The sequence below is a fragment of the Bos indicus genome, chromosome 7 (genome assembly GCF_029378745.1).
Source record: "Bos indicus isolate NIAB-ARS_2022 breed Sahiwal x Tharparkar chromosome 7, NIAB-ARS_B.indTharparkar_mat_pri_1.0, whole genome shotgun sequence".
NCBI lineage: Eukaryota > Metazoa > Chordata > Mammalia > Artiodactyla > Bovidae > Bos > Bos indicus.
The window spans coordinates 21,576,059-21,600,168 of record NC_091766.1 but is presented as its reverse complement, the minus strand read 5'-3'; the positions used below and the strand labels follow the sequence as shown (position 1 = coordinate 21,600,168).

The window sequence follows — 24,110 nt, the reverse complement described above, 5'->3', positions numbered from 1 at the left end:
ATGTATCCTGCCTGAGGACAGTCTCTGGATTAAACCTTCTGGCTAATTCTGTTATCTTAAAATGTAAATTATGGGAGTAGGTCTGATGAGGTCTTTACAACCTCCAGACATTCTTTGGATTATATAACTTCATTGTTAACACTAGCAAGCAGGTGCTCTTTCTGCTCCCTTCTGATGCCTATGTCAGAAGCTTTCTCTATCTCCTTTATACTTTAATAAAACTTTATTACACAAAAGCTCTGAGCGATCAAGCCTCGTCTCTGGCCCCGGATTGAATTCTTCTCCTCTGGGGGCCAAGAATCCTGGTGTCTTTGCGTGATTCAACAACAACCTTTCATCTGGTTTCTCTGCCTTTTCTAAATCCAGTTTGTATATCTGGAAGTTCTCAGTTGATGTACTGAGGAGTCCTAGCTTGAAGGATTTTGAGCATAACCTTTCCAGGATGGGAAAAGGTCAGTTTTTCATTCCAATCCCAAACAAGGGCAATGCCAAAGTGTTTTCTATATATAATATCATATCATCTGCATACAATGGCAGTTTTACCTCTTTCCTTCCAATTTGGATACTCCCCCCCCCCTTTATTTTTGTCTTACTGATAAGCCATGGCTAGGTTTTCCTCTACTGTATTGAATGAAAGAGATGAGAGTGAGCATCCTTATTTCATTCCAGATGTTAGCAGGGAGACTTTCAACTTTTCACCACTGAGTATTATATTAACTGTGGATTTGTCACAAATAGCTTTTATTGTCTTGAGATGTGTTCCCTCTGTATCCAGTTTGGTAAGACTTTTTATCATGAATGGATGTTGCTTTTTGTCAGATGTTTTTCTCTGCATCTATTGAGATGATCATGTGGTTTTTGTCTTTTCTTTTGTTTGTGTCTTCTATCACATTGATTGATTTGCTTTTGTTGAACCAATCTTATAAACTTAAGATGAATCCCACTTGATTGTGGTGTGTGATATTTTTTATGGGTTGTCGGATTCAGTTTGCTAATATTTTGTTGAGAATTTTTGCATCCATATAGAGGCAGCCCACCAGGCTCCCCCGTCCCTGGGATTTTCCAGGCAAGAGTACTGGAGTAGGGTGCCATTGCCTTCTCCGAAACCAAAGACATTGGCCTGTAATTTTCTTTTTGATGGTGTCTTTGTCTGGTTTCTGTATCAGGGTTGAAAGTGTTTCCTGCTCTTCCATTTGCTGGAAGAGGATCAGTGTAAGTTCTTTATATGTTTGATAGAATTCTCCTGTGAAGCTGTCTGGTCCTGGACTTTTGTAGAATGCTTTTTCGTTTTAAAATAATTTTATTTATTTTTGGTTGTGCTGGGTCTTTGTTGCTGCTTGGGCTTCTCTCTGGTTGCAGTGAGTGGAGGCTACTCTGGTTGCTGTGTGCAGGCTTCAGTAGCTGTGGCTCACTAGTTGTGGTACTCAGCCGTAGTTGCTCCTCAGCGTGTGGCATCTTCCTGGGCCAAGGATCGAACCCGTCTCCTTTATTGGCAGGCAGATTCTTTACCTCTGAGCCACCAAGGAAGCCGTATAGAGTACTTTTTAATTACAGATTCTGTTTTGCTTCTAGTGATTGATCTATTTCTTTTTGATTCAATTTTAGTGGAGTATATGTTTCTAGAAACTTGTCCATTTCTTTTAGGTTGTCGAATTTGCTGCCATGTAATTGTTCATAGTATTCCCTTAGGTTTTTTTTGTATTTCTGCAGTATCAGTTGTTACATCTCCTTTGACATTTCTTATTTTGTTGATTTGGATTCTCTATTCTTCCTGGTCAGGCTGGCCAGAGGTTGTTAGTCTTGTCTATCCTTTCAAAGAACCAGGTCTTGGTTTTATTGAATTTTTTTTTTTCTCATATTTAAAAAAAAAATTTGTATTTTACTCTTTCTTTCAGATTTTTATCATTTCCTTCTTTTGGCTGATTTTAGGTTTTCTTTTCCTTTTTTTTTTCCTGATTTCTTAAAGTGGTAGTTTAGGTTGTTTGTCTGAGATTTTTCTTGTTTTTGAGGAAGGAATGTATCACTATGGACTTCCCTCTAAGAACTACTTTTGCTGCATTCCAGAGATTTTGCATGGTTGTGTTTTCATTGTCATTTGTCTCAAGGTATTGTAAAATTTCCTTTATAATTTTGTCATTGACCCATTGGTTTTTTAGTAGCATGTTGTTTAATCTCCAGTAATTTTTTTTTTCTCATTTTTTTTTTCTGTGGTTAATTTCTAGTCTCGTGCTGTTGTGGTCAGAAAAGATACTTGAGATAATTTCTGTACTCTTAAATTTGCTGAGGCTTGTTTTTTGTCGTAGTATGTGATCAATCCTAGAGAATGTTCAGTGTGCGCTTGAAAAGAATGTGTATTCTGGGATTTTTTTGGCTGTAATGTCCTGAAAATATCAATTATGTCTGTTTTATTGTATCACGTAGGATTTTTGTTTCCTTACTGAGTCTGTCTAGAATATCCGTCCATTGATGTGAGTGTGGTGTTACAGTCTCTTATTATTGTATTCCTGTCAGTTTTTTCCTGTATGGGTGTTAGTATTTATTTTATGTATTTGGATGCTTGTATCTTAGGTGCATATATGTTGTGTAAAATCCTTTTCTTGTATTGATCCTTTTGTCATTGTATAGTATCTTTATCTTCTTTATGGCCCTTTTTTAAAAGGAATTGAGTCACATGCATTTATTTCTTTTTGGATATGCTGGGTCTTCATTGCTGTGTGGGGGCTTTCTCTGTCTAAGGTGGGCAGCGGTTCCTCTCCAGTTGCGGTGTATTGGCTTCTCATTCAGTGGTTCTCTTGTTGAAGAGCCTGGGCTCTAGAGCTACAGACTCAGTATGTGCAGTGCACATAGGCCTAATGGCCTTGCAGCCCGTGTGGTCTTCCCATTCCAGGGATCAAGCCCTTGTCCTCTGCATTGACATATGAGTGTTTAACCCATGGACTACAAGGGAAGTCCTGTGGCCTTTGTTTTAAATTCTGTCTTGTCTGATACAAGTATTGTAATCCCTGCTTTTTTGTCATTTCTGTTAGCATGAAATATCTTTTTCCATCCTCTCACTTTGAATCTGTGTGTGTTCTTTGCCCTGAAGTGGTTATCTTTAGGTATATTGTAGGCTCTTGTTTTTTTTAATCCAATCTGCCACTCTGTCTTTTGATTAGAGCATTTAGTCCATTGACACTTAAGGTAATTATTGATGCTGCTGCGTTGCTTCTGTCGTGTCCGACTCTGTGCGACCCCATAGATGGTAGCCCACCAGACTTCCCGTCCCTGGGATCCTCCAGGCAAGAACACTGGAGTGGGTTGCCCTTTCCTTCTCCAGTGCGTGAAAGTGAAGTCGCTCAGTCGTATCCGACTGTATCGACCCCATGGACTGCAGCCTACCAGGCTCCTCCATCCATGGGATTTTCTAGGCAAAAGTACTGGAGTGGGGTGCCATTGCCCCCACTTATTGATAGATATGTATTTATTGCCATTTTAAACTGCATTTTCCTCTTGATTTTATATTTCTTTGTTCCTTTTTGTTTTTCCTGTTGTGCTGTGATTTTTTTTTTTTTTGTATTATACGTATGTTCTTTTTGGTTTTTGTGAATCTATTTTATGTTTTTGATTGTGGATACTCTGTTTTTTCAAGTATGTCAACCCCTTCCTTATGTATTTCTCTTAGACTGGTAGTCATATAGGCTGAAAGATATCCTAGGAAGAAAACTACATTTACTTACTTTCCTCGTCCACATGTTATGATTTTGATGTCCCGTTCTACATCTTCATGTTCATTCTTTTGTTCTTCATTGTGTTATCATCACTTTAATAGAAGTTTAAAAAAATTTTTTATATGTGTAATGGTTTAAGTGATTTACTTTCCAGTTTTGATTTTCTCTTATAGATTCTTATTTTCTTTAAAGATTTGGAGAAGATCTTCCAATATTTCCTTTAAGATAGGTTTAGTAGTGCTGTGTTCTTTTAGCTTATGCCTGTCTGAGAAATTCTTTATCTCTTCTTCTTTTCTAAATTATAATCTTGCTGGGTAGAGTATTCTAGGTTGTGAATTTTTCCCTTTCAAGACTTGGACTGTATCTTGCCACTCCCTTCTGGCCTGTTGTGTTTCTGTACAGGTGATAAACCTGCTGCTGCTGCTGCTAAGTCACTTCAGTCGTGTCCGACTCTGTGTGACCCCATAGACGGCAGCCTTATGAGGGCTGCTTATAATTAAATCTTTTTTTCTTTCTGCCTTAAGAATTTTCTCTTTAACTTTTGCCATTTTTATGTATGTCTTAGTGCAGATCTGTTTGGGTTTATCTTATTTGGGATCTCCTGTGCTTCTTGTTAGGGCTTCCCAGATGGCTCAGTGGGTAAGGAATCCACCTGCAATGCAAGAGTCAGAGGAGATGTGAGTTCATTCTCGGGGTTGGGAAGATCCCCTGGAGGAGAGCATGACCACCCACTCTGGTATTCTTGCCTTGAGAATCCCATGGACAGAGCAGGATATCTGTTTCCTTTTATAGGTTTGGGAAGTTTTCAGCCATGATTACTTCAGATAATTTTAGACCCCCTTCTGGTAGCCATCTTATTGGTGGACTTGCATGCCTTATACTATCCCATAGGTCTCTTATATTGCTTTAATTTTTTTCATTTGGCTTTCTATCTGCTGTCCTGATTGAGTGATTTCCGTTATTTTATCTTCAGGGCACTTATTCATTATTCTGCATTGTTTATTCTGCTGTTCATTGGTTTTAGCTCAGCCTTCATCTCTGCAAATAAATGTTCTAATTGCTCTTGGTTCTCTGTAGTCCTTTATTTCTTTTTACAGTAGTCTGCATTTCTGTTGATAGCCTTTCTTAATTCCTTCAGTATTTTCATTACCTCCTTTTTGAAGTTGATGTTTATTAAAAGAGGTCTGTTTCATTGTTCTTTTGGGGGATTTCTCTTGGTCTTTTAATTGAGAATGGTTCTTCTGCGTATTCATTTTACTTATACTTTTCTCACTCAAGTTTAGGAAAACTAGTTATGTACTGTGGCCTTGTAGGGCTGTTTATATGTGAGGTTGTCCCTTTGTAGCTTGTCTAGGATTAATACATTTGATATGAGGGCACTTGCTAGTATGGATGCCTAGAGCCTCTTTCTTCAGTGTGTACTGGTTTTTATCCCCTTGATGGGAGTGTACATATGCAGGAGCTTACTGCCCAATCCTGAGGTTTGCCGTGGTGGCCCAGGGGCACCCCTGGGGCAGGCGATGGGAACGGATGTGGCTCGTGACTATTCTGGAGTCTGTTCAGGCAGCAGTAGGAGCTTGTGACTGCTCTTGGGTTCTGGGAGGGAGGTGGTGGGGGCTTGCAACCATTCTTGATGTCTGGAATGGAAGTGGTGGGGGCTGAAGAGCACTAGAAGCCCACGCTGCAGGCAGTGTCCTGCCCGCTGCTAGTACGCACACTGGGGAAAGGGCTGTAATCCGGGTCCTACCCCTCTTCTCGTTGCACCCCCTAAACAATGGCAGCTAGCCTCTGAGGTTGCCCAGGCTTCCTTTGAGTTGAGCTCAGACTGGATTCCAGCCCCACGCTCCGGGATGTTTCTGCAGGGCCAACCGCAGTTCTCTTTGGTTCTGATCTCTGAAGCCCGCCTGTCAGCACTCAGTCCCTGTCCGCACCAACAGAAGAGCATCTGAGGCTAGGGAGTGCAGGTTGGCAGCACCGACCATCTGTGCGGTTTTCCCTCTGGCCTGACTATACAAATGAGCTGCACATTCTTCTCTGAGACTCAGAAACTCCCCTTATGTCCTGGCCAATCTCCTGCCAGTGAGGGAGGTTCACAGGGTGCAGGAACCTTTCCTCTCTCATGGCTCCCTTCCACAGGTGCAGGTCCCATCCTGATTCCTTTCTCTTCTTTCTTTTTGTTCCTTTTTCCTACCTGGTTATGTGGAGATTTTCTTAACCTTTCAGAAGTCTGAGGTCTTTTGCCAGCTTTACAATAGATACTCTGTGAGAATCATTCTACATGTAGATTTATTTTTGATGTTTGTGGGAGAAGGTAAACTTCAAGTCCTACTATTCTTCCATCCTGATGGCTCCCCTGTATGTCTTTTTTGGAGAAATGTCTAGTTAGATTTTCTGTCCATTTTCTGATTGGGTTGTTTGTTGATAGTGAGCTGCATGAGCTGTTTGTATATTTTGGAAGTTAATCCCTTGTCAGTCACATTATTTGCAGATATTTTCTCCCATTCTGTGGGATGAATTTTCCTTTTGTTTATGGTTTCCTTTGCTCTGCAAAAGCTTTGAAGTTTAATTAGGTTCCATTTGTTTTTGTTTTGATTAGTCTAAGAGGTCGGAGAAGGTAATGGCACCCCACTCCAGTACTCTTGCCTGGAAAATCCTGTGGACGGAGGACCCTGGTGGGCTGCAGTCCATGGGGTCACTAAGAGTTGGGCACGACTGAGCGACTTTACTTTCACTTTTCACTTTCATGCACTGGAGAAGGAAATGGCAACCCACTCCAGTATTCTTGCCTGGAGAAGCCCAGGGACAGAGGAGCCTAGTGGGCTGCTGTCAAGGGGGTCGCACAGAGTCGGACACGACTGAAGTGACTTAGCAGTCTAAGAGGTAGCCCTAAAAAGATACTGCTGCGATTTATGTCAAAGATTGTTCTGCAACAGTTTTCCTCAAAGAGTATTGTAGTATCCGATCATACAGTTAGGTCTTTGATCCATTTTGAGTTCATTTTTGTGTACGGTATTAGAGAATCTTCTAATCTCATTCTTTCACATGTCACACACTAATTTTCCCAGTACCACTTATTGAAGAGACTGCCTTTTCTCCATCATATATTCTTGCCTCCATTGTTGTAGGCCAGTTGACCGTTGGTATGTGGGTTTATTTCTGATCTTTCTAGCCTGTTCACTTGATGTGTAAGTTTGTGTTTGTGTCATTATGTACTGTTTTGATTACTGTAGCTTTATAGTATAGTCTGAAGTCAGGGAGCTCTGTTTTTCTTTCTCAGTATTCTTTGGTTATTTGTGGTCTTGCTATATTTTGAATAGCATATAATAATCTCATTCATTTTTTAAAATTTTTGATAAGTAAAATTGCTTGAATATTTTCTTTTCAGAAGTAATATTCTGATACTTATTAACGTAGCATGATTTTCCTCTTTTTACCTTCAAAGGTTGCTCAAGAAACAGATGTTAGAGCCCAGATTCGTCTACAGTTTCGTGATGTCAATGGAGAAGTTGTGGCTGTGCAGAGATCTATGCTTTGTACTCAAAAAAGCAAAAAGACAGAATTTAAAACCTTGGAAGGAGTCATTACTAGAACAAAGTAGGTGTTTATTTTATATTTGAATGTCTGATCCTTTTTGTCTTTCGGTCTACAAACCTGTATGTTTTTATTCTACATTTTAAGTTTAAGGGAACTTATTATTTTTTTGCTTTTTAAAAATATTTCAACATAACTATGCTTACAGAAATACACTCATATGGGTTAATAGAATACACAATTTGGACCAAAGTCCTGGTACAAGGTTTGCTTGGAAAAGAAAAAAAAAAAGCACCAAAGGATTTGCAGTCTGGTTTTTTAATCTATTCAAAATGGAACTTATTAATTTTTTAACAGACTGTATCTTTAAACCTGTTTTATTTATTTATTTATTTATTTATTTTTTTTTGGGAAACAGCATGCAAGTCGGTTTAAGATAACAGTTCAAAAGGAAGCAGTGAAAATCTCAGGGTACAGTAACTCCATTTTTGTATCATCCTCAGGAACAGGTTCTAAGAGTAACGGACTCTATGGGGTAAAACACAGCATTTCACAGTCTAATTTAATTTAAGCCACTGTTTTATAGAGGGGAAGCTGATGCCCAGAGAGGCTGGCTTGCCCAACGTATTATAACTTGTCGATGAGAGGTTGACAGTTGAAAAAAAAAAAGGAAGATGGAACCATTGTTTCTTTTTTGGTTTGTTTGTTTTGAACATAATGAAAATTAGCTGGACTACAACTACAAATGAGTATAGGAAACAGTAGGACGTCATTTCACGATTCCTGATTTGGGAACCGTGAACGATAACAGAGAGCCAAAATATGATGTTATATAAGAATATTAATTCCTCCAAACTAGAAGATGAAAATATCGAAAAGACCAGAGAGAAAGATGCAGATTTAACGTTTGTTGTGCTTGTATGTTTATGTGTATATAGTTATTTTTGATGTGGCAATGTGACATATTCTCTGTCAGAAGCAAACCCCTGAAGAGGAAGTGTGGGGAGGCTAGAGCATCCGCCTTAGTTCACATAAGCATTGCAATCATTTCCTTGGAAAGAAGAATAATTAAGACTATACTGTATGATTGTAACTGTATTATTATTGTTGTTTGTATGCTTGTGTATAAAATGAGTTGGTAATTTGTAAAGGACACATGAAAACGAGCTGTATGTGTATTTGTATTAAGACAGATTACATGACAGGAGTCTATCTGTAATACCATATTGTTTCAATGTTAGAAAAATTAAGTAGTTCTTATGAGAAGAGACTCTTTAGGATATAATATATGTGTTTTCTTTAAATAATAAAAGAGACCTGTAATCGACATAAATACTTAAGTGGTAGGGGTTTTAGGACAATATTGCTTTTTGGTGATAAAATGCATGAGGCAAGATTTGCTTTAACCATTTGGGACAAATAAACACTGTTTTGGGTTATACTCTCTATAAGGTATTCAAAATTTTCTTTCCTACTACAATCACTAATTCTGTCCCTAGTACTATTCCTAGAAATATATCCAAATGTATAGATATACAATATATATAATTATACATATAATATATAGACATATTGTTATCCAGAGATGATTGTCAAGTACTTTTTTTTTTTTTTATTATTATTTATTTATTTATTTATTTATTTTTAATTATTAATTTCTGAACCCTCCTCCCTCCCCCCTCCCCATACCATCCCCCTGGTCCGTCCCAGCGTACCAGCCCCAAGCATCCAGCATCGTGCACTGAACCTGGACTGGCATCTCGTTTCATACATGACATTTCACATGTTTCAATGCCATTCTCCCAAATCTTCCCACCCTCTCCCTCTCCCACAGAGTCCATAAGACTGTTCTATACATCAGTGTCTCTTTTGCTGTCTCGTATACAGGGTTATCGTTACCATCTTTCTAAATTCCATATATATGCGTTAGTATACTGTATTTATGTTTTTCCTTCTGGCTTACTTCACTCTGTATAATAGGCTCCAGTTTCATCCACCTCATTAGAACTGATTCAAATGTATTCTTTTTAATGGCTGAGTAATACTCCATTGTGTATATGTACCACAGCTTTCTTATCCATTCATCTGCTGATGGACATCTAGGTTGCTTCCATGTCCTGGCTATTATAAACAGTGCTGCGATGAACATTGGGGTACACGTGTCTCTTTCCCTTCTGGTTTCCTCAGTGTGTATGCCCAGCAGTGGGATTGCTGGATCATAAGGCAGTTCTATTTCCAGTTTTTTAAGGAATCTCCACACTGTTCTCCATAGTGGCTGTACTAGTTTGCATTCCCACCAACAGTGTAAGAGGGTTCCCTTTTCTCCACACCCTCTCCAGCATTTATTATTTGTAGACTTTTGGATTGCAGCCATTCTGACTGGTGTGAAATGGTACCTCATAGTGGTTTTGATTTGCATAAACCTGTTTTAGTTTCTTAGCACAACTGAGCAGAAAGTAGAGTTTCATCCTGTCTCTACACCTGCACAGCCTTATCCACTATCATCATTTAATTTTTTATTTTATACTATTTATCAGTTAAACAGAGTGATCCCATTAAAGATTTAGTAATAATGGTCCATTCCTTTGAGTAAATTTATGGACAGTTGCTGAATTGAAGGTGCATAATCACTCAAATATAGATTGAATGAGTGAAAAGTGGTAGTAATCATGTCTATAGGGAAAGATGAGGTAAGCAGACAGGTAGGAAAGCATATTGTCCCTTTCAGCTGTTGTCATTCTGTTAAGGGCAGGTATCATCTTGTAATGGGTTTGGATGTTGGAATTAGGCCGCCCTGAGTTCAAAGCTTTATCCTTATTGAGCAAATTATTTATCATCTTATCCCTTTCATTTATTAATTTGTTAAACTAATTAAATAATCTGTTAACCAATAATGTGTAGCACCTATTATGTGCTAGAGAAGGTGGCTTTTAAACACACTCAGGTCTCTCCTGCAAGCTCAGGTTTCGTTTTACTTCAATTATAGTCTGTCTTCATCTTCCCCTTTATGGTCAGTTTTTTTTTTTCAGAAGAGTTATTGATACTCACTATCTCCATTTCTTCACTTCCTCCTGACTCCTTCTCTTCCCCCATTCTTGTATTGAAACAGCTACAACTGTCACAACCTCTGTATTAGTTAGAATAATGCTATTGGGCTTCCCTGGTGGCTCAGAGGGTAGAGTCTGCCTGCAATGCAGGAGACCTGAGTTTGATCCCTGGGTCAGGAAGATCCCCTGGAGAAGGAAATGGCAGCCCACTCCAGTACTCTTGCCTGGAGAATCCCATGGACAGAGAGGCCTGGTGGACTACAGTCCATGGGATCACAAAGAGTCGGACATGACTGAGCGACTTCACTTCACTTCACTTTACCAGATAGACCTTGCAGTGAGTCTCTATTTTTTAATATGTAGAATATGGCTTCGTTATCACTGTAGATATCTTAGAAAGACGTTAGGGGTTGAAGTAAAGGACATAAAATGCTTAATGTGTCATTGGGACTTGTGTATTAGTTTTCTGTGATTGCTGCAACAAATCACAAACTTAATGGCTTAAAACAGTGCAAACTTATAGTTCTGTAGTTTAGCCAAATCGGATCTCACTGGCTTAAAATCAAAGTATTATATGCATATGTCAAAAGTAAAAGCCATTGTACAGTTTTAATATGTGAAGTTTATTATGAGTAATTTGAAAATATTTTAAAATATTTAAAATTGTAATAAAATACACTTAACATCAGTTTCCAAAAATAAAGTCAGATGAGGAACAGTCCACTTAGCCATGTAAACTAACGCATTTAAAAATTCCAGGAATTAGAATATAACTATCCTGGAGGGTCTGTGTATAACTCAGTAAATGGTAGCTGTTAATCACTTCTTGAAAATTTTTTTCTAGACTGCCATTTTATAACACAATATTTTTGCCTCTTTCTCTCCCTCACTCACATCCTACCCAGTCAGTTGTTTGGAGTTCCATAGGCTCTGTCTTAGATCCTCTCCTGTTTTTGCTCTACATTCTCATTCTTCTTCATTTTATTTGTACATATTTGTCAGGTGAGTGTGTATGCTCGGTTCTGTCTCATCACAACAAAGATTTGGAGTGACGGACATTAAAACCCTCGGCGCATTACAGCTCTCGGGTCTTGGACAGACTGTGTTATAGCTCTTAGACAAATCATTGTTACAGCTCTATTTTATTTAGAAAATAGCAAGAGAATCCTCAAGGTGTGAGGGCGTGCCGACCCAAAGACATGAGGAGAAGAGAGTGGGGAAGCATGCCAGTGCGCAGGAGAGGGAGAGAGAGAGAGCGCCCTTTGGCCCCTCTTTTTATGTGTTTTTCCCTCCCCCTGGGTCTGCCCTATGCAAATTGGGCTAGCCAGGAGTGCTATTTGTTCTACCTGAAGTCCTCACTCTGGTCCTCTGACCTTTCTTTGACTTTCCTTTGTTCTATTTTCACGGGCTTTTCCCTTCCTTGTCTTTTAGCCACCGCCATTTTGGACTCCTGTTTCCTATTCTAACTACCTAACATATTCATATATATTTGTAGGTGACTCATACGTGAATGTCTCCAGAGTAGACCCCTGATTCCAGACCCATGTACCGAGCTGTCTCTTTCATTTTCTACCAGTTCTTCCAAAGAAACCTCAGTTTCAACGTATTCAAAACCAAGCTCATGATCCTTTCCCCCTTGGCTCCCTGTTAGAAAGCCGCCTACAACGTCCTGATCTGTCTTTGTCCATTCTGTCCCCCTACAAAACATTTTCAGTACATTCAGTGCAACATTTTCAGAATACATACAGAAATGACAGTAAAGACAGACATTACCTCTACTGACTGTATACAAGACAGAAGGTTTGAAGGAAAATGGTCAGTTTACCCTTCTGAAGAAAGGTACTGAGAAACCACTTGGAATCCAAGGCTAGGGATGCTCCTGGCCCCAGGTGTAATGAAATAGGGAACTTACTTAAAAGGCCCTGAGGCAATCCTGTTTTGACTGTTCTGTCCTTGTGACCCTAGAACTTAGATCTGTTGATTAGGAATCTTCCTAGGATTTATTTGGATGGGCATCACTAAGGTTTGCCTTTATACTCTTTTTATTGTGTCTTTTACTAAACAGTCCCTTATCTAACCGGCACAGTATCAATATTTTTTTAAGTACCTCTGCCTGTCTGCTGTGTATTATCATGCTTTATTCTTTTGAGTCTCTTATTTTCCGTATTTTAAAATTTTGAGGATGGAAGATAGTTTATTTTCGTGTATGTATTGCCTATAAATGTTTTCCAACTACATAAAAAAACAATTCTAGCACCTGTTCCCTACCACCCTGTTTTACATACTTTTTCATTTCACTTTTACATACTGAAACATTTGAGAGTTGTACTTTTTAGTATTAGAAGGCCATCCACTGGGGATGGATGAGGGGGATTTTTTTGGCTTTTTTGTAAGTACAGGCACGAAGATTTAATTAAGTAACAGACTAGATACAGTTGAACGCCATTTTACATAAATTCTTGATTTTCCTTTTCTGCAGGCATGGTGAAAAGGTCAGTCTCAGCTCCAAGTGTGCAGAAATTGACCGAGAGATGATAAGTTCTCTTGGGGTTTCCAAATCTGTGCTAAATAATGTCATTTTCTGTCACCAAGAAGAATCCAATTGGCCTTTAAGTGAAGGAAAGGCTTTGAAGCAAAAGTTTGATGAGATTTTTTCAGCAACAAGGTTTGTAACCTGTAATTAGATTTTGTAGTCCATTAAGTTATTGAGCCAGAATTGCAATTTGGATGCTTCTTTTTCTAAACAGAAAGTCAAGCAATCATACCACTTATCCAGTGGAAACCAGCGGGCATATTTCCTTTCAGTTTTCTTTCTTTGCATCATTATTCACTTGGTTGACAGAATATATGTAACATTTGTACTTACTATTATGTCATAAGCATTTTCTGAGTTATTAAAAACTCTTTGTGAATGTTATCTTAATGACTGCATAATTTCCATTGTTTGAATATACTATAGTATGCTTACCAAGAAATTTGATTTTTATTTAATATCTTCAAAGGTACATAAAAGCCTTGGAAACACTTCGGCAGGTACGGCAGACACAAGGTCAGAAAGTAAAAGAATGTCAAACAGAACTAAAATATCTGAAGCAAAACAAAGAAAAAGCTTGTGAGATTCGTGATCAGATTACTAGTAAAGAAGCCCAGTTAACATCCTCGAGGGAAATTGTCAAATCCTATGAGAATGAACTTGATCCATTGAAGGTAATTTGATCTCTCGTATGCTGAGGAGAAGGTCACCATTTATCTATCTCTTACCCTAAAAGTACTTATTTTTCTGTGAATGGTGTGTGTATTTCTTGAAAAAATGATCAGAGACTGTATGTTATGGTTATGTCTTAGGTCTGTGTTAAGATAGTCCTAAAGTTGCCTGAAGATCTTGCATTTGAAGGTAAACGAATTTGTAGTATTGTATTAATGAGTCATGTCACTAGTTTTTAACAGTGTAATGACTCAACCTTACAGTTCTGTATTCTTCAGAAGATTATTTTTTTAATCATTTATTTACAGTTGCACTGAGTCTTTGTTGCTGCATGCAGGCTCGCTCTAGTTGCTGTGAGCAAGGGCTGCTTTTTGTTGCAGCGCACAGGCTTCTCACTGCGGTCACTTCTCTCGTTGCGAAGCACAGGCTGGAGGTGCATGGGCTTCAGTAGTTCAGCATGCAGGTTCAGTAGTTGGTAGCTGTGGGCTCTGGGGCGGGTAGGCTTCAGTAGCTGTGGCCGTGGGCTCGGTAGTTGCGCCTCTCAGGCCCTGGACCACAGGCTCTGTAGTGGTGGTGTGTGGGCTTAGTTGCTCTGTGGCATGTGGGATCTTCCCGGACCAGAGATTGAACATGTCCCCTGCATTGGCAGGTGAATTCCCAATCACTCTACCACCAAGGAAGTCCAAAAGAGATTATTTTTTAATTAACAGGTCTTTCTTTGCAGTTTTTATAATTTGTAGGATGTTCTCGACATTGTGCAAAATTTGAAATTGATGTGTAGCGTGTTGATATATTTACAAATGAGTTAGATTTCTATATTCTGTGATTGGTAAGCAAGACTTTAACGGAATCCCATTCACTCGTTTCACAAGCATTCATTAAGTGTTTCCAGTGTGTCAGGGTATACTATGTTTGGAGCTACAGGTGCAGAGAGAACAACAGTAGTGTCCTTCCCATTTAAGGTATTACTGGTCTAAAAAAAACAGTTTTTTTAATGGCTTTTTAAAGTAGCAGATAGAGGAAAGTTAAAAAAAATTTTTTTTAATTATTTGGTTTTTTAAAACTCTTATAAATACTGGTATAGATATTTGAATTGTAATCTGAAAATAGCTTGGTTTTCTGTCCCAGTGCCTATTGACATGAATGCATCCTTTAGTGAGTATTTATTCTTTTGAGCATAACACTGTGCTAGGTACTCTTGAGGATTGTTGTTGTTGATCAGTTGCTAAGTCATGTCCAACTCTTTTGACCCCGTAAACTGCAGCATGCCAGGCTTCTCTGTCCATCACTATCTCCCTGAGTTTGCTCAAGCTCATGTCCGTTGAGTCAGTGATACCATCTAGTCATCTCATCCTCTGTCACCCCCTTGTTCTCTTGTCCTCAGTTTTCCCCAGCATCAGGGTTTTTTCCCATGAGTCAGATCTTCGCATCAGGTGGCCAAAGTATTGGAGCTTCAGTTTCAGCATCAGTCCTTCCAATGAATATTCAGGGTTGATTTCCTTTAGGATTGACTGATTTAATCTTCTTGCTGTTCAAAGGACTCTCAAGAGTCTTCTCCAGCACCACAGTTCGAAAGCATCCATTTTTCAGTGCTCAGCCTTCTTTATAGACCAACTCTCACAGACATACGTGACTACTGAAAAAAACCATAGCTTTGACTATACAGACCTTTGTTGGCAAAGTGATGTCTCTGCTTTAAAACACTGTCTAGGTTTGACATAGCTATTCTTCCAGGGAGCAAGTGTCTTTTAATTTTGTGGCTGCAGTCACCGTCCGTATTGATTTTGGAGCCCTGTTCTCTTGAGGATAGGGAAGCCAAAGACTTAGACTTTGTTTTTAATGATCTAGTAGTCTAGTTAGAGAAAGAATATATTTTGAAAAATAGTTAGGATTACAGAGAAGTAAAATGAAGAGCTGTAGCAATGTGAATGATATAGTTTAAACATAGGTTAAGAGCTTGAAGATGGTGATTGTGGCACAATTGAGAAATGAAAAGAAAATAGATAAATTGGACTTCATCAAAACAAAAAACTTTTGTTCAGCAAACTATACCATCAACAATGCAAAAAGACCACACACAGAATGGGAGAAAATATTTACAAGTTACATATGTAACAAGGAACTTTTATCTGGAATATATAAAGAATCCTTCTTGTTGTTGTCTAGTCGTTAGGTTGTGTCTAACTCTTTTGCAGCCCTTTGGACTGTAGCCCACCAAGCTCCTCTGTCCATGATATTTCCTAGGCAAGAATACTGGAGTGAGTTGTCATTTCCTTTTCCAAAGGATCTTCCTGACCCAGGGATCAAACCCACACCTCATACATTGGCAGGCAGACTTCACTGAGGCACTAGGGAAGCCCCAGCCAAGATAATGTTAATGCTGCCACAGCACAGTGAAAACGCTGATGGAAGCCGACAAGTTTCTGAGAAGTAGAAACTCCTCTTTTACAGTAACAGGGGTATTCCTGTTTATTGCCATTAAGAATTAATCCAGTTCTTCTTGTTAGACTGCTCAATATATTTTCTGAATAGTTTTTTCCCCACAATTGATATGAATGATCACATTCATGAAGGACTTTCTGTATGCCCAGTCACTGATCAGAATGCTTTAAAACATATTATACAAGCCCCGTGGTAACCCTGTGAAGTTTTTCAGACAAGAAAAACAGGTATTCATACTGGAAGTAAGGATTTAATTCCAGGCCTCTCTGATTCCCAGACCCATACTTTTCTCCTTTGGTCAGATTTATCAAAATATAGTTTACTTTTAATAAAATCCACACTTTTGAAATTACTATTTGATGAGTTTGGACAAATGCATACAGTAGCAGTATTACTGTATGCTACAGTAATACATACTAGTAGCAGTATTACTGCTAGTACAGTCAATATATGGAAACTTTCCATCACCCCCAGAAGTTCTTTCAAGTCTGTTTGTAGTCAGTCTGCTACCTCCACTCCCAGCCTTTGGTAGTCACTAATTTGTTTTGTGTTTTGGCCTTTTCCAGAACGCCACATTCTGGAATGTGGCATAATGCACAGTGGAATCGTGCATTATGTAGCCTTTGTGTCTGACTATTAGCGTAATGCTTTAAAATCTATGTTGTTGCATGTTTGAGTAGTTCATTCCTTTTTATTGCTGAGGATATTCCATCTTAAGGATATATTGCAGTTTGTTCATCTGTTCTCTTGTTGGTGGACGTTACATTGTTAACAGCTTTTAGCTATTACAAATAAAACTACTGTAAACTTCTGTGTAGAGGTCTTTATTTGGAGATACGTTTTCATTTCTCTTGGGTAACTCCCTCAGAGTGGGTTGTTAGGTTATATATTAAGTGTGTATTTTACCTTAGTTGCCAAACCATTTTTCAGAGTGTCACTTTGGTAGTCCCACAACAATGTTTAAGAGTGTAGTTGTGCTTCATCCTTACCAGCACTTAGTGTTACTGTTTTTTATTTTAGCCATTAAAATAAATGTCTGATTGCTGTTGTTGTTGTTCAGTCACTTAGTCCTGTCTGACTTTTTGCGACCCCACGGACTGCAGGATGACAGGCTTCCCTGTCCTTCACTATCTCCCATAGTTTGTTCACATTAATGTCCATTGAGTTGGTGATGCCATCCAACCATCTTATCCTCTGTCGCCCTCATCTCCTTTTGCCCTCAGCCTTTCCCAGCATCAGGGTCTTTTCCAGTGAGTCGGCTCTTCTCCAGTGAGTGGGCTCTTCTCAGGTGACCAAAGTATTGGAGCTTCAACTTCAGCATCAATCCTTCCAGTGAATATTCAGGGTTGATTTCCTTTAGAAGTGACTGATTTGATCTTGCTGTCCAAAGGACTTCAAGAGTCTTCTCTAGCACCACAGTTGAAAAGCATCAGTTCTTTGGTGCTCATCCTTCTGTATGGTCCAGCTCTCACATCCATACATGACTGCTGGAAAAACCATAGCTTTGACTATATGGACTTTATCAGCAGTGTCTCTGCTTTTTAATGTGCTGTGTTGATCATAGCTTTTCTTCCAAGGAGATTTTTACTTCATAAAAATTAACATTTTCTTACAGTTTTTGCTTTATGTTTCCTATCTAAGAAATCTTTGCCTGACCCAAGGTCACAAAAATTTTCTTCTTGAAGTTTTATAGTCTGAGTTCTTATATTTAAGTATATTTCAGGTTAATTTTTTAATACGGTATGAGGTGAGGTTGAGATTTTCTTCTTTACATAAATGTCCAGTCATTCCAGCTCCCAGAGGCTACGGTCTTAATTGTTATACCACCTTGCCTCCCAGTGTCATCTCCCATTTTTAAGTATGGGACTCTATACAAGTCCTCTGAGTCTCCTACTGTACTTGACATGTACAGGCACACTTTGCCTTATTGTGCTTTGTAGATAACTGCTTTTTTTTTTAATTGATTTTTTTGTAGTAACTCTATGTCAAGCAAGTGTGTTAGTGTCATTTTTCCAACAGCATTTGCTCATTTTGGAAGACAGCTGTGCTCACCACTGTATCACCAACGCCATTTGCTCACTTTGTGTCACATTTTGGTAATTCTTGCAATATTTCAAGCTTTTTCATTGTTGTATTATTATGGTATTTTGTAATCAATGATCTTTGGTGTTACTACTGTAATTGTTTTGGGGTGCCACAAACCACACCCATATAAGACAGCAAATTTTATTGTTGTACTTCATTAAATTTCTTTTTTTAAGACAGCACATTTAATCAATAAATGTTGTAGGTGTTGTTACTGTTCTACCAACTGTCGATTCCCCTTTCTCCCTCTTCTTCTGAGACACCCATTATTGAAATTAGACCAGTTATTAACCCTGTAAGGGCCTCTCACATCTTTTAAGAGACAGGAATAGTCATACATCCTCTCACTTTAAATCAAAAGCTAGAAATGATTAAGGTTGGTGAGGAAGGCATATCAAAAGCCATCATAGGCCAAAAGCTGGGTCTCATATGTCAAGTGGTTAGCCAGCTTGTGAATGCAAAGGCAGAAGTTCTTGAAGGAAATAAAAGTGTTACTCCAGTGAACTCATAAGATAAAAAAGTGAAACAGCATTATTGCTGATGTGGAGAGTTTAGTGGTCTGGATAGAAGATCAAACCAGCCACAACATTCCCTTAAGTGAAAGCCTCATCCAGAGCCAGGTCCTAACTCTCTTCAATTCTGTGAAGGCTGAGAGAGGTAAGGACGCTGCAGAAGAAAGGTTTGAAAGTAGCCAGAGATTCTTAAGGTTTAAGGAAAGATGCTGTCTCCCAAGACTTCAGAGTGCAAGGTAAAGCAGCAAATGCTCATAGAGAAGCTACAAGTTATATAGAAGACATAGCTCAGACCATGAGTGAAGTTGGCTTCATTGTACAGTAGATTTTCACTGTGGATGAAACAGCCTTATACTGAAAGAAGATACCATCTAGGACTTTCATGGCTAGAGAGGAGAAGTCAATGCCTGGCCTCAAAGCTTCAAAGGTCAGGTTGACTGTTGTTAGGGACTAACATAGCATGTGAGTTTTAAGTGGAAGCCAGTACTCATTGACTATTCTGAAAATCTTAAGAGCCCTTAAAAATTATGCCAAATCTACTATGCCTGTGTTCTATAAATGGAGCAACCTGGATGACAGTGTATCTGTTCACAATGTGGTTCAGTGAATATTTTAAACCCATTGTTGAGATCTACTGCTCAGAAAAAAATTTATTTTTCAAAATTTCCATAATTTTGCTCATCAACCTTGTATCTGGTCAGCCAAGAGTGCTGATGGAGATGTACAATGAGATTTATGTTTTCATGTCTGCTAACATAGCACCCATTCTGTAGCTCATGGATCAAGGAGTCATTTTTCATTTTCATGTCTTTTTAAGAAATACATTTCATAAGGCTGTAGTTGCCCATAGACAGTAATTCCAATGATGGCTCTGGGTAAATTGAAAACCTTCTGGAAAGGATTTACCATTCTAGATGCCATTAAGAATATTCATGATTCATGGGAACAGATCAAAATATGAACATTGTTTTCTTTTAAGACGTAATACTATTGCACACTTCTACATGGTAGTGTAAACAACTTCTATATGCACTGTGAAGCCAAAAGATTTGTGTGACTTAACTTTATTTCAATAATCACTTTATTGCAGTGGTCTGGAACTGAACCCACTTTGCCTGAGGTGTCATAATGATTAGAGGGAATATATAGCAGCACTTAGTAAAGGGTCTGCAATATAGCAAGTCTTCAATTGCTGATAGCTTTGACTGTTACTGATAATTGTTTTTAATCTCTCATTCAGCTAACATACTAAACACTTGTTACATGTGCTGGGGAAGCGTTGGTGAACAAAGTGAATGATGTTTCTATGATGATAACATTACCTACTAATACATAAATCATAAGATATGGTATTAGTGAAGTGAAAGTTGCTGAGTCATGTCCAATTCTTTTCGACCCCATGGACTACACAGTCCATGTCCTTCTCCAGGCCAGAATACTAGAATACTGGAGTTGGTAGCCGTTCCCTTCTCCAGGGGATCTTCCCAACCCAGGGATTGAACCCGGTCTCCTGCATTGCAGGCAAATGAAGTTGAGGATGTATTTTGGTACAGGTATGGAAGCTTACAGTTGATACCCATAATATGTTAGTTTAAAAGGTGTCTTAGAAGAGAAATGGGTCAGCCTTAGAATTGTAGAGGAAAACACCAGGAGAATATCCCCAGCATCATCCAAGGAGGGAATTTTCTGAGCCAGGTCACCCATATTCCTAGGAGTTGAGGCAGCCAGCTGTTGCTAGAAGCAGGCCCCTGAGATCATTTGTCACATTTCACTTGTGATGCAGCATGAGTTTCTAGTCCACTCAATAGTTCTAATTTCTTTTTTAATAAATAGCCTTTTAAGGATTAAGTTCTTAAAATGTGGTACTTTACATAATGTGACTCCAGTTACCCAGTGAGTGAATGACTTTTGTGAGAGGTGTTGAAGGTAGAGCATGGGCTTTGGAGTTAGAAGGGAGTTTATTTTCTTCTTTTCTTTATGAGCTATAAGGAGTTGCATGAGTTACTTAATGTCTAAAATCCTCAGTTTCTCTGTGCTCTCTTTATAGCAATGTGACTAAGTGACTGGCCCTGGGACATATTATTTATCTTCAGTTATTTGCAGTGTAAACTACAGTGAATTTTACTTATGTAGGGTGTTTATTTTCAGAATCGTCTAAAAGAAATTGAACAAAATCTCTCTAAAATAATGAGACTCGACAATGAAATTAAAGCTTTGGAAAGCCGAAAGAAGCAAATGGAAAAAGATAATAGTGAACTGGAACAGAAAATGGAAAAGGTTTGTGGTGGTGGAATTTTGTTCTACTTCAGAATTTTGAGACTATTGTAATGAACCTCATTTGATCCCATTTTGTCACTCATTTCCAAACTTAGAAATCTTGATGTTTGTGGTACTTCCATGTTTATGTTAAAAGGAAGGATATTGAATAAGCTCTGGTTCATATTTTGTACCTCAGTGTGATACCTTGTTATACTTTATTTTGGTTCTACACAGGTGTTTCAAGGGTCTGATGAGCAACTAAATGATTTATATCACAATCACCAGAGAACAGTAAGGGAGAAAGAAAGGAGATTGGTAGACTGTCAGCGTGAACTGGAAAAATTAAATAAAGAATCTAGGCTTCTCAATCAAGAAAAATCAGAACTACTTGTGGAACAGGGTAGGACAGTGTTTACTTGTTTTTTTCTGTATTATAATATTATGCATTTTCTGTATGAATGATGAATCTCTAGGGAAGTATGCCATGTGAAAAAAGTCAGTCTCAAAAGATTATATATCATATGTTTCCATTTTATGTGATTAGATTAATGATTGCCAGGGTTACCCAGTAGGAGGAAGAATGGGAGGAGGGTTAGCATGATGATGGTTTTATAATTGTATTTATTTATTTATTCATTTTTGGCTGTGCTGGGTCCTCATTGCTGCACAGGCTTTTCTGTGGTTGCAGAGAGTGGGGACTACTCTCTAGTTGTGCCTGGGCTTCTCATTGAGGTGGCTTCTCTTATTGTAGAGCACAGGCTCCAGGACATGTGGGCTCAATCGTTGCAGTTCCCGGGCTCTAGAGAACCGGCCCAGTAGTTGTGGCACACAGGCTTAGTTGCTCCACAGCATATGGGGGTCTTCCCAGGTCAGGGATCAAACCCATGTCTCCTGCATTGGCAGGCTGATTCTCTACCACTGAGTCACTAGGGAAGCCCTGGTTATGGTTTTAAAACAAAGAAGAGGGTTCTTGTGGTATTTGAACTGTTCAATATCTTGACTGTCATGGTGAATGTAAGAACCAACACAGCTGATAAAATCATATAAACTTATACACAGAGATGAAATTTAAACTGGGGAAATAAAAGATTGATGGATTGTATTAGTCTCATTATCCTTATTGTGATATACTATAGTTTTTCAGAATTACTAAAAGAGAACATTGTTTTTCAACTCAGCAACAGTTCTGACATCAGATGTGTAGGTTTTTCCACACCGAGCAATTTTCCAGTTATCAGTGGATACCAGGTGTCCTGTAATTTCATTCATTTCTGACATTCCTGGTCCGAAATTAGCACAGACCCCACAGATTAAGGGCTCAGTCCCATGAAACTGTCCCTCAATTTACTTCAGATGCCACTCCCCAAGTCCCAGGTTGTCTAGCATCTGTACTTCTGACCAACCAGCTGTATAAATCAGAGGTTTCCACAACTCCTTTCTCAGGTTCAGTAATTTTCTATAACTCTTCCTAGAACTCAGGGAAACACTATTACCAGGTTATTAAGAATAGAGCTCAGGAACAAACAGATGGAAGAGATGCATAGGGCAAGATACGTGAGAGGGACATTGAGCTTCCATGCCTTCTCCACATGTGCAACTTGCCTAGCACCTCAATGGAAGCTCTTAGGGTGTCATTGCTTAGGGTTTTTATAAGTTGCATTACGTAGGCCTGATGGATTAAGTCACTGGCCATTGGTGATTGAACTCAGACTTCAGCCCCTCCCCAGAAATGGGAGGGGTGGATATTGAAACTTTGGATTCCCTAATCACATAGTTGGTTCCTCTGATGACCACGTCCCATCCTCCAAGGGTCACCTCATTAGAATAAACTCAGGTAAAGTTGAAAAGGGCTTACAATGAATAACCAAAGATACTCTTCTCACCCCTATCACTGGGAAATTCTAAGAGTTTTTGGAGCTGGCTCAGATGGGAAAGCGTCTGCCTGCAATGCGGGAGACCTGGGTTCAATCCCTGGGTTGGGAAGATCTCCTGGAGAAGAAAATGGCAACCCACTCCAGTACTCTTGCCTGGAGAATCCCACAGACGAAGGAGCCTCGTAGGCTGCAGTCCATGGGGTCGCAAAGAGTCAGACACGACTGAGCAACTTCACTTCACTTCACTATCAGTAACCAAGGACAAAACCAAATATGGATTTCTTACTGTATCTCAATAATATAGTTACCATTGGGAAAACTGAGCAAAGGATATGAGATCTTGTTCTATTATTTTTTTTACAATTGCATGTAATGTACAATTATTTCAATTTTTTTAAAAGAATCAACTGATAAAAGAATTACTATGATTATGTTTTTTAAAGGCCGCCTACAACTACAAGCAGATCGTCATCAGGAACATATGCAAGCTAGAGATTCATTAATTCAGTCTCTGGCAACACAGCTAGAATTGGATGGCTTTGAGCTTGGACCATTCAGTGAAAGACAGATAAAAAATTTTCACAGGCTTGTGAGAGAGAGGCAGGAAAAGGAAGCAGAAACTGCCAGCCAACTGTTGGTAAATACTGTTATTTTCTTTTGTTTGTATCACATTGTCTAGTTGAATTGTTTTAATTTTTGAGCGGATCTTATTTTGTCATATTTTTGGATTAATGTTATCCATTAAAATTAGCTATGAGGTAAAATTAAAACCTTTATGGAAACAAATTTTGTAAACTTTATAATTGTAAAAGTACAAAGGAAATACAGACCTACATTGCTTATTTGATTTTAGGTAAAAATTCTCTTTAATTTTGAAAAAGTTTGCTCATAGTTAATAATAATCATCTCTGAATGATCATCATTACATTTTTTATGTTTTTCTGTATTTTCCTCAAATTATATTGCTTTTGCATCAAAGAAGCTTTTCCTTAGTGGTGTTTTTTGTGAAAAATTAATGCTTATGCTTCTTGCTATGTATTTAGAATGACTTCGTACGAAAAGAGGCTCTGAAACAAAAACAAATAGATGAGATAAGGGATAAGAAAACTGGACTGGGAAGAATAATTGAGCTAAAGTCAGAAATCCTAACTAAGAAGCAGAATGAGCTGAAAAATGTGAAGTACGAACTACAGCAGTTGGAAGGCTCTTCAGACAGGATTCTTGAACTGGACCAGGAGCTCACAAAAGCTGTAAGATACTCTGTGTAATCCAATAATTTTAAGGTGTAAGATATTTGGAAGTACTTTATCTTTTGCTGGTCCTAAGATTATGGCATTTTAATAAAAATGTCAACCTTGTCTATCAGTCTCCTATAAAATGAATTTATTTGACTGTCTTAATCACCCATCTCTAATCCTGAAACCTGGTGTGCTGAAAATTAGAATCAT

At 38.6% G+C, this 24,110-nt stretch overlaps 1 protein-coding gene across 1 annotated transcript in view; it reads left to right on the top strand.

Moving 5' to 3' along the window:
* RAD50 (RAD50 double strand break repair protein) overlaps window positions 1–24,110 on the top strand; it is a 109,442-nt gene that overhangs the window by 28,474 nt on the left and 56,858 nt on the right. The window contains exons 3-9 of the mRNA XM_070793195.1: window positions 7,150–7,301; window positions 12,765–12,950; window positions 13,288–13,492; window positions 20,678–20,806; window positions 21,023–21,188; window positions 23,106–23,299; window positions 23,706–23,912. Of these exons, the coding sequence (XP_070649296.1) occupies window positions 7,150–7,301; window positions 12,765–12,950; window positions 13,288–13,492; window positions 20,678–20,806; window positions 21,023–21,188; window positions 23,106–23,299; window positions 23,706–23,912 (1,239 nt within the window). The remainder of the gene's footprint in view (window positions 1–7,149; window positions 7,302–12,764; window positions 12,951–13,287; window positions 13,493–20,677; window positions 20,807–21,022; window positions 21,189–23,105; window positions 23,300–23,705; window positions 23,913–24,110) is intronic.